The sequence below is a fragment of the Girardinichthys multiradiatus genome, chromosome 23 (assembly GCF_021462225.1).
Source record: "Girardinichthys multiradiatus isolate DD_20200921_A chromosome 23, DD_fGirMul_XY1, whole genome shotgun sequence".
NCBI classification, from domain to species: domain Eukaryota; kingdom Metazoa; phylum Chordata; class Actinopteri; order Cyprinodontiformes; family Goodeidae; genus Girardinichthys; species Girardinichthys multiradiatus.
Genome location: NC_061815.1, coordinates 43,709,157 through 43,725,305, shown reverse-complemented (window position 1 = coordinate 43,725,305; position 16,149 = coordinate 43,709,157). Strand labels below are relative to the sequence as shown.

Sequence of the window (16,149 nt, the reverse complement as noted above, 5' to 3'; positions counted from 1 at the left end):
GGAAGCAGACAGGAGGAAGAGGTGAAGATATCCAGACACACAGACAGAAACCCAAAATTATTTCCGCAACACAAAAACTATTCTCAGAGGAAACTGGATTGATACCATTTAATTTATTACACTCACACACACAACTGAAATTGTCTGCCATTTTTACACCACATCTTGTTTTTAAGAGGGTCTGGACATCTTTGCCTAAGAATCAACTCTGTTTTATCTTTCCTTATTGTTTATTACACCTGGTATGGTACCATTATAACAACAAACTAAGTACATTTTCACTATGCAGGCATCAATTGACCTGAGGGAGGAGCCACAAAATAAAACCAATACAACCCAGTTTTTAATGTATATTCAGACGTTAGAGTTTTGTGTTCCATAAAGCTCAGGGTGGGCTGCTGAAATTGTTTTCTGATCTGAACAAATTTTAATACCAAGTGGAATATGGACAGAAAACTGGTACTTGTATAATTTTGAAGTCATTTTCCAACAGTTCTTGCTAGTTTGGACTTTTGTTTGTTGAATTATTTGCAGACTGAAAAAGGTCTTTTATGGCTTGAAAGTTTCTCTATTGCAGCCTCACACAGGATGCTTTGTGGTGCAGTCAGTTCACACCTTCAGTTGAGCACAGGAAACTCTGCCTCTTATTCGTTCTTTTATTGTCATCTTGTATATGTTAGACAGTAGATTCTACAGTTACTGTACACTTGAGTAAAATATGTATTTAATCTAAAATCAGATAGATGCAGATTAGAAAGCAACACTTCTGAGAAAATAGCTCTCTACATACATTTTTGTTCCGAGGGCATAACTCTGCAAACAGCTCTGTCAGGGTGGAGAAAAAGGAACTTTCTTCTAACAAAAGGCCTTCAGTAAATTTTCCCAGAGCGCTGAGAAACTGGCAGCAGCAGCTCCACATGATGCTGCTGTGGGCTTGGACTAATAAATCTGCGGGACTTCACTTTCTAAATTCAGTGGGTTTTTTTTTCAATCAGCCACTGTTTGTGTTGTAAAGGAAGGAGGATAATCAGAGCATTGGTGACGGGTTTTTTTTTTGGCTTGTTTGTTTAAACGAAGTGACGAAAAAGGGAAAAACTGTGTTTTCAAGAGTCAAAGTCAAAGTATCCTGAGGGTAAGGGAGTGTTAGATTTAGTCTGGATGGATGGATGGATGGATGGATGGATGGATGGATGGATGGATGGATGGATGGATGGATGGATGGATGGTTGGATGGATGGATGGATGGATGGATGGATACGTTAATGCAAAAATGTGTAGTTTAAAGTTATATTTTTCTAAAAATAAGATATTTCAGATAGTGGTTCTAGAACATTTTTAGTAATGTTTATCACATACAAACACATCTTGCTCTATTATTGTGTTACAAACTGCGTCAGAGATTTACATGTCCTTCTCAAAATATTAGCATATTGTGATAAAGTTCATTATTTTCCATAATGTCATGATGAAAATTTAACATTCATATATTTTATATTCATTGCACACTAACTGAAATTATTTCAGGTCTTTTATTGTCTTAATACAGATGATTGTGGCATACAGCTCATGAAAACCCAAAATTCCTATCTCACAAAATTAGCATATTTCACCCGACCAATAAAAGAAAAGTGTTTTTAATACAAAAAACGTCAACCTTCAAATAATCATGTACAGTTATGCACTCAATACTTGGTCGGGAATCCTTTGGCAGAAATGACTGCTTCAATGCGGCGTGGCATGGAGGCAATCAGCCTGTGGCACTGCTGAGGTCTTATGGAGGCCCAGGATGCTTCGATAGCGGCCTTTAGCTCATCCAGAGTGTTGGGTCTTGAGTCTCTCAACGTTCTCTTCACAATATCCCACAGATTCTCTATGGGGTTCAGGTCAGGAGAGTTGGCAGGCCAATTGAGCACAGTGATACCATGGTCAGTAAACCATTTACCAGTGGTTTTGGCACTGTGAGCAGGTGCCAGGTCGTGCTGAAAAATGAAATCTTCATCTCCATAAAGCTTTTCAGCAGATGGAAGCATGAAGTGCTCCAAAATCTCCTGATTGCTAGCTGCATTGACCCTGCCCTTGATAAAACACAGTGGACCAACACCAGCAGCTGACACGGCACCCCAGACCATCACTGACTGTGGGTACTTGACACTGGACTTCTGGCATTTTGGCATTTCCTTCTCCCCAGTCTTCCTCCAGACTCTGGCACCTTGATTTCTGAATGACATGCAGAATTTGCTTTCATCCGAAAAAAGTGCTTTGGACCACTGAGCAACAGTCCAGTGCTGCTTCTCTGTAGCCCAGGTCAGGCGCTTCTGCCGCTGTTTCTGGTTCAAAAGTGGCTTGACCTGGGGAATGCGGCACCTGTAGCCCATTTCCTGCACACGCCTGTGCACGGTAGCTCTGGATGTTTCTACTCCAGACTCAGTCCACTGCTTCCGCAGGTCCCCCAAGGTCTGGAATCGGCCCTTCTCCACAATCTTCCTCAGGGTCCGGTCACCTCTTCTCGTTGTGCAGCGTTTTCTGCCACACTTTTTCCTTCCCACAGACTTCCCACTGAGGTGCCTTGATACAGCACTCTGGGAACAGCCTATTCGTTCAGAAATTTCTTTCTGTGTCTTACCCTCTTGCTTGAGGGTGTCAATAGTGGCCTTCTGGACAGCAGTCAGGTCGGCAGTCTTACCCATGATTGGGGTTTTGAGTGATGAACCAGGCTGGGAGTTTTAAAGGCCTCAGGAATCTTTTGCAGGTGTTTAGAGTTAACTCGTTGATTCAGATGATTAGGTTCATAGCTCGTTTAGAGACCCTTTTAATGATATGCTAATTTTGTGAGATAGGAATTTTGGGTTTTCATGAGCTGTATGCCAAAATCATCCATATTAAGACAATAAAAGACCTGGAATATTTCAGTTAGTGTGCAATGAATCTAAAATATATGAATGTTAAATTTTCATCATGACATTATGGAAAATAATGAACTTTATCACAATATGCTAATATTTTGAGAAGGACCTGTATTTGGGGCTGTGTGGAGCTGCTGGGTATTTTATCACAAACAAACAGTGTTATACTAAAACAGAAGTTCCAGAAGAGGGTAGGTTTGTTCAGATTTAAAACCCAACCAGCTGCAAGTCATGACTCAATGAGAAATCAGGAAATTCACTGATTAAATTTAGTCTGTGTGGGGAAAATGCATCAGTGTAGCATAAAGTCATGTGGAAAGAGGGTGACACAGATTGAATTTGGTTGATTCCTTGCTGCTCTGCAGGTAAGGTAAGTTTATTTATATTGCGCTTCTCAGCAACGAGACACTCAAAGCGCTGTACATACAATTACAATACAATCTCAAAGAAAATAAACACAGATACAGACACAGAAAAACAAATCAAATGATAAAATCAAACAACAGTGGTAATTAAAAAAAACTTAAATAAAATAAAGAGAATAGAATAGAATGATGGATAAGAAAATGAAAGGAAAATTGGACTGAAAGCTTAACTAATAATGTTTAGATAACACAGTCAAAGGCCACTCTAAACAAATAAGTTTTTAATCTTGATTTAAAGCAACTTAGGGTTTTCTGGGAGTTTATTACAGATTAGTGGAGCATAAGAACTAAAAGATGCTTCTCCATGTTTGGTTCTGGTTCTGGGTATGAAGAGTAGATTGAGCAAGAAGACCTGAGAGGTCTGGGTGGTTGATACACTGACAACAAGTCTGTAATGTATTTTGGTGCTAAGCTATTCAGTGATTTATAGACTAACAGAAGTATTTTAAAGTCTATTCTCTGAGCTACAGGGAGCCAGTGTAGGGACTTTAGAATCGGGGTGATGTGCTCCACTTTCTTAGTTTTAGTGAGGACGCGGGCAGCAGCGTTCTGGATCAACTGCAGCTGTCTGATCGACTTTTTAGGCAGACCTGTGAAGACACCGTTGCAGTAATCAATTCTACTAAAGATGAACACATGAATTCGTTTTTCAAGGTCCTGCTGAGACATTAGTCCTTTAATCCTGGAGATGTTCTTTAGGTGATAGAAGGCCGACCTTGTTACTGTCTTTACGTGCCTCTGAAGGTTCAGGTCTGAGTCCATCACTACACACAGGTTTCGAGCCTGATTGATGGCTTCTAGCTGTATTAACTGAAGCTGTGTGCTAACTTTTAAACGCTCTTCCTTTGGTCCAAAATATTATTACATCATGTTTTGTTTTGATTCAGCTGAAGAAAATGTAGGCCCATTCATGCATTGATTTCTTCTAAGCATTTACCCATCGCTTGAATGGGTTCATGGTCACCTGGTGACATCGTAACTTATAGCTGTATGTCGTCTGCATAGTTATGATAACTTACATTGTTGTTTATTAAAATCTGAGTTAGGGGGAGCATGTAGATATTGAATAGGATGGGGCCCTAAGATGGACCCTTGGGGAACGCCACATGTGATTTTTGTGATCTCTGATGTAAAGTTACTTACTGACACAAAAAAGTCCCTGTCCTTCAAGTAGGATGTAAACCAGTTGAGTGCTGTACCAGAAAGGCTGACCCAGATCTCTGTAGAGATCTCTTAGCAGCCACAGAAAAAACTATCTCCATTCACATTCTGTGAACCCGCTCATCTTGTCGTTAATCATGCTGAAGTTTCATGGATATTTTCACAAATGTGTTTGAACAAATCTGTCTAAATATCTCAGCTTTATGGTTACTTATCATTCATAATTTAATTTTAATTGGGAGTCTTCTTACTTCAAATGACCTGTGAGATCCAACTTTTTTTATTTGTTTATTTCAAATGAATGTGGCTGTTGTGGGATTTCTTACATGCCTCGAAGGAGCAAATATCAGGATAGGTTTGTCTTAGAGAGAAAACCTGTAAATTAGTTTCATTTGTTGTTCCAAGGTTGCTAACTGCTTTATAACCTACATGTAGGGCCATTTGACAACAAAATTAATAATTTATTTACAGCACCTTTGAAAAGTATTCATACAATTTCATATTTGTCACATTTCAGAATTATCTAGCTGTATCCATCTTCCCATTAACTCTGATCAGCTTCCCTGTAACTGTTGAAGAAAAGCACCCTCACAGCATAATGGTGCCACCACCAACTAAACTTCCTTTGGCTTTCTTTCAACAAAGGTCTTTCTTTTTGCCACTCTTCCTTAAAGGTCATATTTATAGATTGCAACATTTGTCCTGTTGACAGATTTTTCCACCTGAGCTTTTGATCTTAGCAGCTCCTCCAGACCATTGCCCTCTTGCCTCTTCCCTCTTTAATGCTCCCATTGAACACCCTTTCGGTTTAGGTGGTTGCCATGTCTTGATATGTTTACCGTGTCCCACTCTTTCGATTTTCAGATGATTTGAACAGAGCTCAGTGAGAAGTTTAAAGCTTAGAGCTTTGCTTAATAACCCAACCCTACTTCAACCTTCTCCACAGTTTTTTGCCTGACCTGTCTGCTGTGTTTCTTGGTATTCATGATGATGTTTGTTCACCATTGTTCTCTAACAAACCTCTGAGGCCTTCGCAGAGCAGCTGCATTTACACTGAGATTAAATTACACACACTAATTAGATAACTCTCGAGGCCATCTGGTGGTACTGGATTTTAATCAGTGGTATCTAAGTAAATGGCGCTGAAAACAAAAGCACACCACACATTTCAGATTTCTATGTATAAAAACACCATGTAACCTTTTGCTTCCAATTCACAATTATGCGCTACTTTGTGTTGGTCACCTAAAATCACAATAAAATACATAGACGATTGTGGTTGTAATATGACAAAATGTGATAAAGTTGGAGGGGTAGGAAAGCCTTTGTGAGATGTATACTGAGAACATTTACCTCCTAAATAATTTCAGTCTTTAACAGAGAAAATGCAAGGAGTAAATGTTTGGAGATGGAACACTTTAAGAATTTGGGGTCAACCATCAAAACCAACGGAGGAAAAGAAGAGAAGAAGAGAGGGCAGACTGGGTGGAGGGAATGAGACAGCTGAGACAGCTTAGAGTAGCTGCAGGAGTGAAGGGGAAAGTTTAGAAGATGGTAGTGAGACCTGCTATGATGAATGATTTGGAAACAGTGGAACTACAACAAAAACAAGACGAACAAAATCAAAGATGAGTACACCAGAGGGACACCTTAATAATTTAGGCAAAATTGTTTGAGAAGCAAGGCTGGGATGGGTTTGACCTGCAGAGGATAAAAACTGGATATGTCTATATAGGAAATATTTTGTAAAGGAGGATATGCAGAGGGTTGGTGTGACAGAAGAGAATAGGGTGAGTTTAACACATTAAATTATGCAAAAGAGCAAACAAAATACCTGACAGTGCAGTATAATTGGTTCAGAATGAAAAATGCAGCTGCAGTCTTTATTTTGCAGGGGTTCTGCAGTTCACCGCATTGATTACATGCAATATACCAATCCTGCAGCTTGCCACTGTTGCACTGTATTCGCCTTTTCTTAATGCAGCTTCATGTGCTTCACGGTCTAAAGAAATGTCTCCTGTTTGTAATTCATGAGTAGACGGCACTTTAAATGCAGTGTTAAACTCTCCAGTAAATTAAGAGAAATTTTCCATTTAATCCTGAAAACATTCTGTGATGTTAAGCAGTCCAAACTGTGAGATTAAATCTTTGATTTATGAGTGAGCGGAGGAGGCTCATAATGTGTTTTCAGCAGGGAATATAAAAATGTGCTTGTTAGTGGGTGTGACATTTTTTTTACACTCGGTTTGAACAGAAGAAAAATGGTTCAGAAAACACACCACACTGTGTGCGTTCTGCATGAGCAGTGAGGGGCTTCAGCCAATGTGAGTAAAAGCAGAGATAATATGAGTTAAGAGTTAAGTGCTAAAAGCTCATAGCACCTTTAAAAAATCAGCTCTGTGAACAGTTCAGTTACCTGTTGGTCGTTTGTTTTACAGTATTAGAGCTCATCAGTTTCCCACGATGAGTGTGTATTTTTCAGTTTTACTTCAGGCTTGTTACATCACCTCCAGGCTCTTTAGAGAACAGTCAGGACTTTTAAGTGGATTATCTGTGCTTTAAACCACTAACTTTCTGTTAAACACAAATCCTTTTTAACAGTGTTTAGTCTATTTGGAAAAAGAGGACACTGAAATTACATCACCTGCTTTAGTTTAGCTACAATACGATTGCTTCCCTCACCCCTTCCATGGAATCATTCCAGATTAAACCACGTGCTCCTAGATAGCAGCAGCATCTATTGTAAAACAGTGCTTCCCTTACAGTTTTTTAGTGCTGGAAACAACCAGAAGCCCTGATCTGCTCACTGCCAACAGACCTACAAAAGAGAAGCAATCCCCCACACCCCCCACCTCTTTTAATTGTATAATCCTGCTGCATCCTGTGTTTGAATTTGCACCACAGATGTACAAACCAAATTCCTGTTACTTACAATAACAATATGTTTATTTATGCAAATAAGATTAAAATGGCACACAAATTTCATATTTTGCAAGAAAAGTGAGCTTTATAGATACAAAAGGAGGAATGGACATTTGGCAAGGCAAAGGTAGGTCAGTCCGTTCAGGAGGAATAAGGTCAGCAAAGAGCTTTGTGCATCAGAAGGAGGCCAGAAAGTCTCAGTCCAACACTGATCCTAGTTCTGCTGGTAGACCCTCTGCCTGCCTCCACTTTGCGTTACGCTGCTTGAACCATTTCTGTGGGAGAAAAACAGAGTGAGCTATTAAAGCAGGTTGCAGGTTTTTTTCAGGGGCGTTTTCAAAGCCTGAAACACCAGAACGATGACATAACTGTCTCTTGTCACAGTAATGTATCGTGACGACATGAATATTCCTGAGAAGTTACACAGGTGCACTTGATGTGCTGCCAAGAAATGAATATCCAGATGCCTCACGCGGCTTATGAATGCAAACAATAATAATGCTATCTGAGAGCAAGATGACCATGATTCTCAAACTGGAAACCTAATCGGTTTGTTTGTGTGAACTGTTGTTTCTTGCATTCAAGAAAGACACCTAAAGCAAGCAATACAGGAAACCTAAAGCTGCAAAACATTTGATTAAATTAACTGATGAAGGAAATATGTTGTCACTGAACAGAGTATGTTAGCAATGGTGAAAAACAGTCTATCAACACCTTAGCCATTCCATGTTACACTAAAGTTAAAAATATTGTATGTTGAAAATTGCTAAATGTAGCATGTAGATTTTTTCTGATGCTACCATAGTAACATTCAGATGACAGTTGGCATTTAGATTTAGGATGCTAATCTTTTTATATTGACAATAATGTAATAACAGGTTTATATTTATCAGGCATATTTTAGCATTCTAATGTCTTATATTAAGACATTACCATGTTAACATTAGCACAGTAAAATGTTTGCTATAAACAGCTGAGATTTACCATTTACACTTCAGCATGCTAATGTTATCACAGTAACAGTCATGTTAACTAGGAATGTTTTTTAATTAGCATTTAGATTTTGGCATGCTAGGAATGTAGAAATAGTAATATTTATGGGACGCAGTTTCAGCCTTTGCATATTAGTATGATAACGTTTATATTTATGTTATGTAAAAGTGACATATACCAGTGAAATTTCTCTTACATTTATGTTTCATTCATGAACATCTAACTGGGCTCACGGTGGGCTGTTGACAACAGTGTTGCATTGCAGCAAGAAGGTCCAGGGTTCAAATTCTGCATAGAGTTTGTGTCGGGATCTGGTGTGTGTGTGTGTGTGTGTGTGTGTGTGTGTGTGTGTGTGTGTATGTGTGTGTGTGTGTGTGTGTGTGTGTGTGTGTGTGTGTGTGTTTGTATTGTGCTTGCAACATTGCCTCAGTGTTTCAGATGGTGCTGGAGTTGTCAGGTGTGCTGGGGAACAAGTGCTACTTATTCTGCTGATTGCTTGGAGGAGTACTTTAGCAGGAGGCTGCCAGCACTTCGACGCCAGAGTGTTTGCCTACAGTGGTAACAAGATCAGCCAATGCTAATCCTATGCTTTGTGTTTCATTCTGGAATAACTTTGTTTATGTCCCTTCGCAGACTAAGAAGCTATTACGTAAACAATGACAGTTTGCTTGTTCTCCCCTTGCACGCATGGGTTTCTGTGTTGCCCTGTGAGTGAGTGGCGACATGTCCAGGGTGTATCTTGCAAAATGACAACTGGAGAAAAGCATCAGCCCTCCCTCCTTTAACGTGCATGGATAAGTGATTGTAGGCTGCTAGTCGAGTCATACACATCTAATATAATTTATTAACTTTAATAAGTTTTAGTTATCTAACATTTCAAATTTAACCACATTAAGCCTGTTGTTACTCCATCTTAATTTAACCTTTATTTGTATATTAAGTCAAGATGTAGTATTTTTAATGACTTGCTGTTTACTTGCATTAAACTCAGGAAACTGGTGTTTTATGTGCCAAGTCTAAAATATATAGATTGTGAGTTTTACTCCAACAGTTACATGTTGCACTCTGACCACGCAGCCAGTAAGTGTCCCATTAAACTGACAGGAAGATGACTGTGCAGAGTCTCAACATCCTTGACCTACTGCATTGCTGTTCTGCACTTCACGTTGTCAAGGGATTCACAACACCGCTGACGCAATCTTGATAACGCCAAGGAGAAAGGGAGGGATACAGCATTCAGACAGAAGACTGGTTGTTTGAACTGTACGTCTCACATGCGAGACATTTTCCAAGTTTTGTACAGAAAACATGAGATTCTCTTTCAATGTCAGCTGGGAACACACTAATGCAAGCCCTGAAGCACTTCACACATAGTCTCCAACTGTTCGTGTTACAATCTAAATCTTTTGAGTGCAAATTGCTGCCTTTGCACCTTACTTTTTACATACTTTTGTAGACACTGAAATTATCATTTTGACAAGATTTAAAATCCTACTAAGCCTTACATTAGGGCTTTTGTGTTTTTCGTCCTAGACGAATTGAACTGAATTACCTAAGGTCTTTGAAACTTGATTCTGATGCTGCAGCACTGAAAACAAAACAATTTGTGTCAGAGTTTAAACATGCAGCACAGAGGCCAGTACACGTAAATGTAATTAATGTGAAATGGGAGTGGCAGTTGGGTTGGGTTCCTTTAGCTAAAATTTCCCCAAATACATGCTTTGTTAACAAACACAAAACCTTCTACAGGCAAGGCAGGAGGAGGAAAAGAAGAGTTAAGTCAGGTCTTTTGATGAGGGGCCAGACCTTTACCTCATCCTGCCTGGACCGGGCTTCCCCGTCAGCTCAGCCTCTTACCTTTGTGTACAGTGAATGGAAACACAGAATGGGTTGGAGAACAAGCCTCTGTGGCCACATAATTAAATGTTTCTGATGTAGTCGGCTCAAGATTAGGCCTGCTAGTGTTAGTGTTTTTTGGCATTTAGACAGTTTTTTGTGTTTTGCTTTTTCTTAATTTTCTCTGCTTTCTTTTCCTACATTTGTTCTTTTTAAAAGGATGTCAGCTAATTGCTGCTGGGCATTTAACCTTGGGCCTGAATATGATATTTTGGCCATTTTCATTTAGTTATTTTGCAATGCTAATACTGAAGCAACACGTGTTCCTCTAGACTATACACAAAACACTAGTGTTGGCATGGCTCTTTCTCTGTATTGCAATTTAAACAACACTGAACACCTCATCTGCAGGGCTTTACATAACGGAAATATCCTCCTATCCTGAAACTCATTGATGCATTAGAGAAAAGAGAAAACTGCAACCTAGTAAACTTCAGTCAAGCTGCATGAGCCATTTTTTCCCCCGATTTTAAATTTGCATGTTTGTGCAGTGGCTTCATGAGCTTTCTTATTAGTGTTTTCCCTTATGGCTCAGAAATAAAACATTATGTACATCATGATGTACTTGCAGAACTTTTTTGTAGGGAGGATGTGCCCTTTTTATATGATGCTCAAGTATTACTTCACCATCTGAACGTTGCTCCTAAAACCGAACCTCGTCTAAACAGCCAACATTCACTATTCTTCCCTATTATGCTTAGTTTGAACTTCAGGTTTCTTGGAGACAAGTGATTCATTTAATTTTGAGATGCCTAAACGCATCAAGTTGCTGCTATGTAATTCACAAAGTCACTATTTGTGTTAGCAAGTGAACAGACGTACTAAAAAAAGTAGTCATTGAGCGTGTTTTTTTGTTTTGAGTCAGAAACTCACCCATGACCTGAAGGGAACATCCAACCTTTCTAACACCAGTTACCACATTACCCATTACCATATTATGACACAAGAATAAAACAGGAAAAAGAAAAGAAGAAAGTAGACATTGAGAATGATGACTGTATCCTAGATATATAGTAGAAATGTTTAAACTACTACAAATGACACATTTTACAGTTTATCTTTAAGCAAACGCAATGATTTTCATCACTACTGGAGACCTGAGTGGCATAACTTCCTTCAACTGTACCAGAGTGTGCAAGAGTATTTTAATGACCTCCATGTCTGCATGTGATCAACTTCTCATTCAAAACATGATGACTGGATCTGGCTACCTACCAAAGGCTTGAGACCCTACTGATGAAGTTTTATGGACACAGAAACCATTCATAAGCCTGAAGCTGTTGGCTGATGATAAATTGATCTGTGGGTCAGACTCAAGATGACAGTGAAACCTAATCTAGACCAAGCCAGGTGTGTGAAAAAAGCTGCAGCTGCTCCATTGTAAACAGTTTCTATAGCTTTACATAAATAGAAAGATAACATGTTGAAATAAGTTTGTTTTTCTTTGGGGAAATCTGGCGTAACTGGTTTGTTGGGTTGAAGTAGAGACGCAGCATGTCTGATGTAACGAATGATTGTTTGGTGAAACACTTGTTTTGGTTGCCATGTGAACGTTGTATCTCACCTTGGCAAAACAACCACAGACGGAAATTTGCCTAAAACACACCTGATCCCGGGTCAAGCCAGTTGGAGGAATTCCCATGAGGGGATTCATCCAACAGCATTCTAAACAACAGTGTGGTTCACAATGATTAATCCATCACAGCAAACCTATCAGAGGTTTCTGCCTATCTTTACTCTTACAGAAGATCTAAAGCTTTACATCTGGCAGCTGATGTGACCTTGGAGCTGAAGGATTTTTCAGGTAGACGGGCAGTGGGAGGGTTTGGATGTTGGAGAAAGAGGTGATAGGGACCAAATACTAATATAAGAAAGTGTAGTTTTCTGCAAATAAAATTTTAATTTCTGGTATTTAGTTTATGTGTGACAAATTGGTAAAATAGGTTTCCCCTGTGATTGATTTTTTTTTATGTTTCTGAGTCTTCAAACCCTAAAACTGTTCTGTCATTGAGTTCTTATAGTTTAAAATTTCTTTAGATGTGCTAAGGTTCCTTTAGCACATCTATCTATCTATCTATCTATCTATCTATCTATCTATCTATCTATCTATCTATCTATCTATCTATCTATCTATCTATCTATCTATCTATCTATCTATCTATCTATCTATCGGTGCCGGTGAATGGACTTTGCTCTCGCTGTAGGGAGCATTAAGTAATGCAGCACATTTACTGTTTGTGTGCTTAATGTACCTAAGCACAATAGAGACGTACAGCAGAAAGTCATAACAGAGTCATTCAAAACACGCAGTCACACCCTCACTGACAGTCCATCAAACACGCTTCCGCCCTGCAAATGAATATGCTCTAACAGGAAATTCAACTCTGCTGTAGCCTAATAACAAAAAAAAAATCCACTTGACAATGCTCTACTGTGGTTATTACATTTATAGTCTTATTTTGCATAAGAAATTCACAAAGTGATGGTGATTAGATTAGTAGAATCTTCTCACCTGAAGCATTTATATCAACTCATGTTTATGTCAGTCTCAGATTGCTCAAAGAGATTATATATTTGCTCAAGTGCTACAAATAAACATCCAGACTAGTTCAGATCTTAGCTGGCAGACAGGGACTACTTTTTGTCATGTTGTTAATATAAATCTGGGAGAACATAAATCTGTTGTGGGGTTCCTCAAGGTTTCATTCTTGGGCCACTTTTTAACATCATTATGATCCCTAGCTTAGATTATAGAGTACTACAACATATCTTACCATATGTTTGACGATGGCACACAACTTTTACTACACTACTTGCCCATAATATAAATGAGTGGATGGGTCAGAATGATTTTGGGCCAAAATAGATTTTAAAGCTGCTTCGCAAGTGAACCATGTAGACCCCTAAGGTCATCAGAGACTTGCTAACTCTGTTTTCTCAGGACTAGAAACAAGGTGAGGCAGCATTTAATTTCTCTGCTTCTCAGCTCCGCAACAAACCCTGAAAACCTGAGATATGCCAAAACAGTTGGTTGCTTCAAACCGTCACTGGAAACATCATTGCTTGCTGCAGCTTTCGATCAAAGAATTTCACTAACAGTTTCCCCGATCTGAGGTTAAAGATTATATTTGCATTTTTAACATTTGTTTCACATATTTGTGTCTTTTTAAGGTAACCTTAAAGGTTTTTGTTATTTAAATGTCATTCATTTGAAGCACTTTAGCACATCTATCTATCTATCTATCTATCTATCTATCTATCTATCTATCTATCTATCTATCTATCTATCTATCTATCTATCTATCTATCTATCTATCTATCTATCTATCTATCTATCTATCTATCTATCTATCTATCTATCTGTCTATAAGGTAGCCTGTGAATCAAAATTTATTTTCTTCTACCAATCGCGCTTTTTTATTCACTTATAATATTACTATAATGTTATAACTTGGAGAAATCCTCGGTTTAAATGCATAAGGAAGGACATACTTGCTCTGAAATTAGACAGAAGCTGAAACATGAAGTTAATTCTTACCTCTGTGTCCTCCTCTGACAGCCCGCACTCCGCAGCGATCAACATGAGGGTCGTCCCGTCAGGATGCTTTGTGACTTTGTTGAAATTTTCCTCCAGCACTTTAATTTGGTCCTCGGACAGTTTCAGGCAACCCGTAGCATTAGAAGCCATGTTTGTCGTTTATATTCCCCCTCCCTGCTCTCCGATCAGTCTTTAAAGGCTCCGGTCCCGGATCAGATGTGCGCACAGCTGGACGCGCAGAGATGGAGCGGCGTGGAGCAGTTTTCAGTGACAGTTCAGCTGGAAGCAGCGTGTGTTTGAGGGAGTGGATGATGTGGGGAGGCTTTTTACAACAGTGGCGAGTCATAAAGCCAGTCCCACCAACCAACACGCCCACAGAGAAGGAGGAGGAGGTATACAACCATGGAGGGCCAAAAGTACCGCAGTTCAATACACAAATAAGTTATTAAATAAATATTTATATATGCAATTATCTAAACATTTAAATAATGTATTAAATACACAATTAAAACATATATGTAAAAATAATTTATAAAAATCTTCTTTAATTATATAGTAAAAAAAGAAATAATTAAAAAATTAAGGCAATTTATTGAATTATTTTATTGCCTTGTGCTGCAACACATCATGATTTTTTTAATCTATGAGTCTTAACCATCAAATCCTGCAGGCGGCGCTAACACTGATTCAGACAAACTGATTCTGAGCAGATTAACCAATCAGATGATAGGGCCTTTTTCACGCGCTACAGTTATAGTTTGGTTTCCTTAATGATGGATTGTTGCACAAAAAAAAAAGTAAAACTCTGAAGTAACTGCTTATGATTTTAACATTTGAATTCGTGTTTTAATTAATGACATTGCCGTTATGGTATTAGTAAACTATTGTGAAATTAATATTACTACAGAGATCATTTCATTGATTAAATGTATTCTTTTACAATTTCTGTTGAAATTTCACTGATATAAAACAAAAAATGTTTCATGCATTTATTTATTCTTTATACACAACCCAAACTCTGATTGGAGTAATTTTACTAGCAACAAAACTTTGCTGCCAACAAAATGCTTCCAGAATAATATGAACGTTTCATCACTCTTACAAAAGGCCAAGAGACTTAAAACGTTTAATCATAATTTTAGACCATCAAATCTGAGGACTGTCTACGTGTATTCAATACTTTTTCCCCAAAAATATCTGATCTAGGTCAAAAATAATAATTTGTAAAATGCCTTTAGCTCTGAATAATAGAAGTTAATCATGGATGGCATAAACAATGCTAATATTGTTCTGCCTACTTGCAGGCACATATTTCACAAACATTTTCTAACATATGATTTAACAACTTTATTAACTTAAAATTGAATCAATTTTGACATAACAAATTTTCTAACTGTGGACTTCTAGCTTTTAGTCACAAACTGCGGTTTTTGAAACTTAAAACACAATTAAAAAACAGGACAAAAGGCATGTTGTACATACAAGCTAATGAATTGGCACCTCTTTTTATACAGCTCATTTGTGGCGCAATTACAGTGAAGCCATAATGAAAAGATGGCAGGTGGCTTTTCAGGATGCATTTAGAGTCTTCCTTAGACTTCCAAGATGGATATCTACAAGTCAGATGTTTGTCATAATGTCGTACCTTTTCATGCCTTACTGAGGAACTACAGGTCCTTCTCAAAATATTAGCATATTGTGATAAAGTTCAATATTTTCCATAATGTCATGATGAAAATTTAACATTCATACATTTTAGATTCATTGCACACTAACTGAAATATTTCAGGTCTTTTATTGTCTTAATACGGATGATTTTGGCATACAGCTCATGAAAACCCAAAATTCCTATCTCACAAAATTAGCATATCATTAAAAGGGTCTCTAAACGAGCTATGAACCAAATCATCTGAATCAACAAGTTAACTCTAAACACCTGCAAAAGATTCCTGAGGCCTTTAAAACTCCCATCTTGGTTCATCACTCAAAACCCCAATCATGGGTAAGACTGCCGACCTGACTGCTGTCCAGAAGGCCACTATTGACACCCTCAAGCAAGAGGGTAAGACACAGAAAGAAATTTCTGAACGAATAGGCTGTTCCCAGAGTGCTGTATCAAGGCACCTCAGTGGGAAGTCTGTGGGAAGGAAAAAGTGTGGCAGAAAACGCTGCACAACGAGAAGAGGTGACCGGACCCTGAGGAAGATTGTGGAGAAGGGCCAATTCCAGACCTTGGGGGACCTGCAGAAGCAGTGGACTGAGTCTGGAGTAGAAACATCCAGAGCCACCGTGCACAGGCGTGTGCAGGAAA

General features: G+C 38.5%; 1 protein-coding gene across 1 annotated transcript; it reads right to left on the bottom strand.

Moving 5' to 3' along the window:
• Nucleotides 1–7,413: 7,413 nt before the first annotated feature.
• hopx (HOP homeobox) lies at nucleotides 7,414–14,146 on the bottom strand. Its single transcript, XM_047354468.1, has 2 exons — nucleotides 13,839–14,146; nucleotides 7,414–7,686 (listed from the first exon to the last, which is right to left on the bottom strand). Exons 1-2 carry the CDS (start codon nucleotides 13,986–13,988, stop codon nucleotides 7,609–7,611), a joined length of 228 nt encoding a protein of 75 aa, XP_047210424.1. The 5' UTR covers nucleotides 13,989–14,146; the 3' UTR covers nucleotides 7,414–7,608.
• Nucleotides 14,147–16,149: the final 2,003 nt, after the last annotated feature.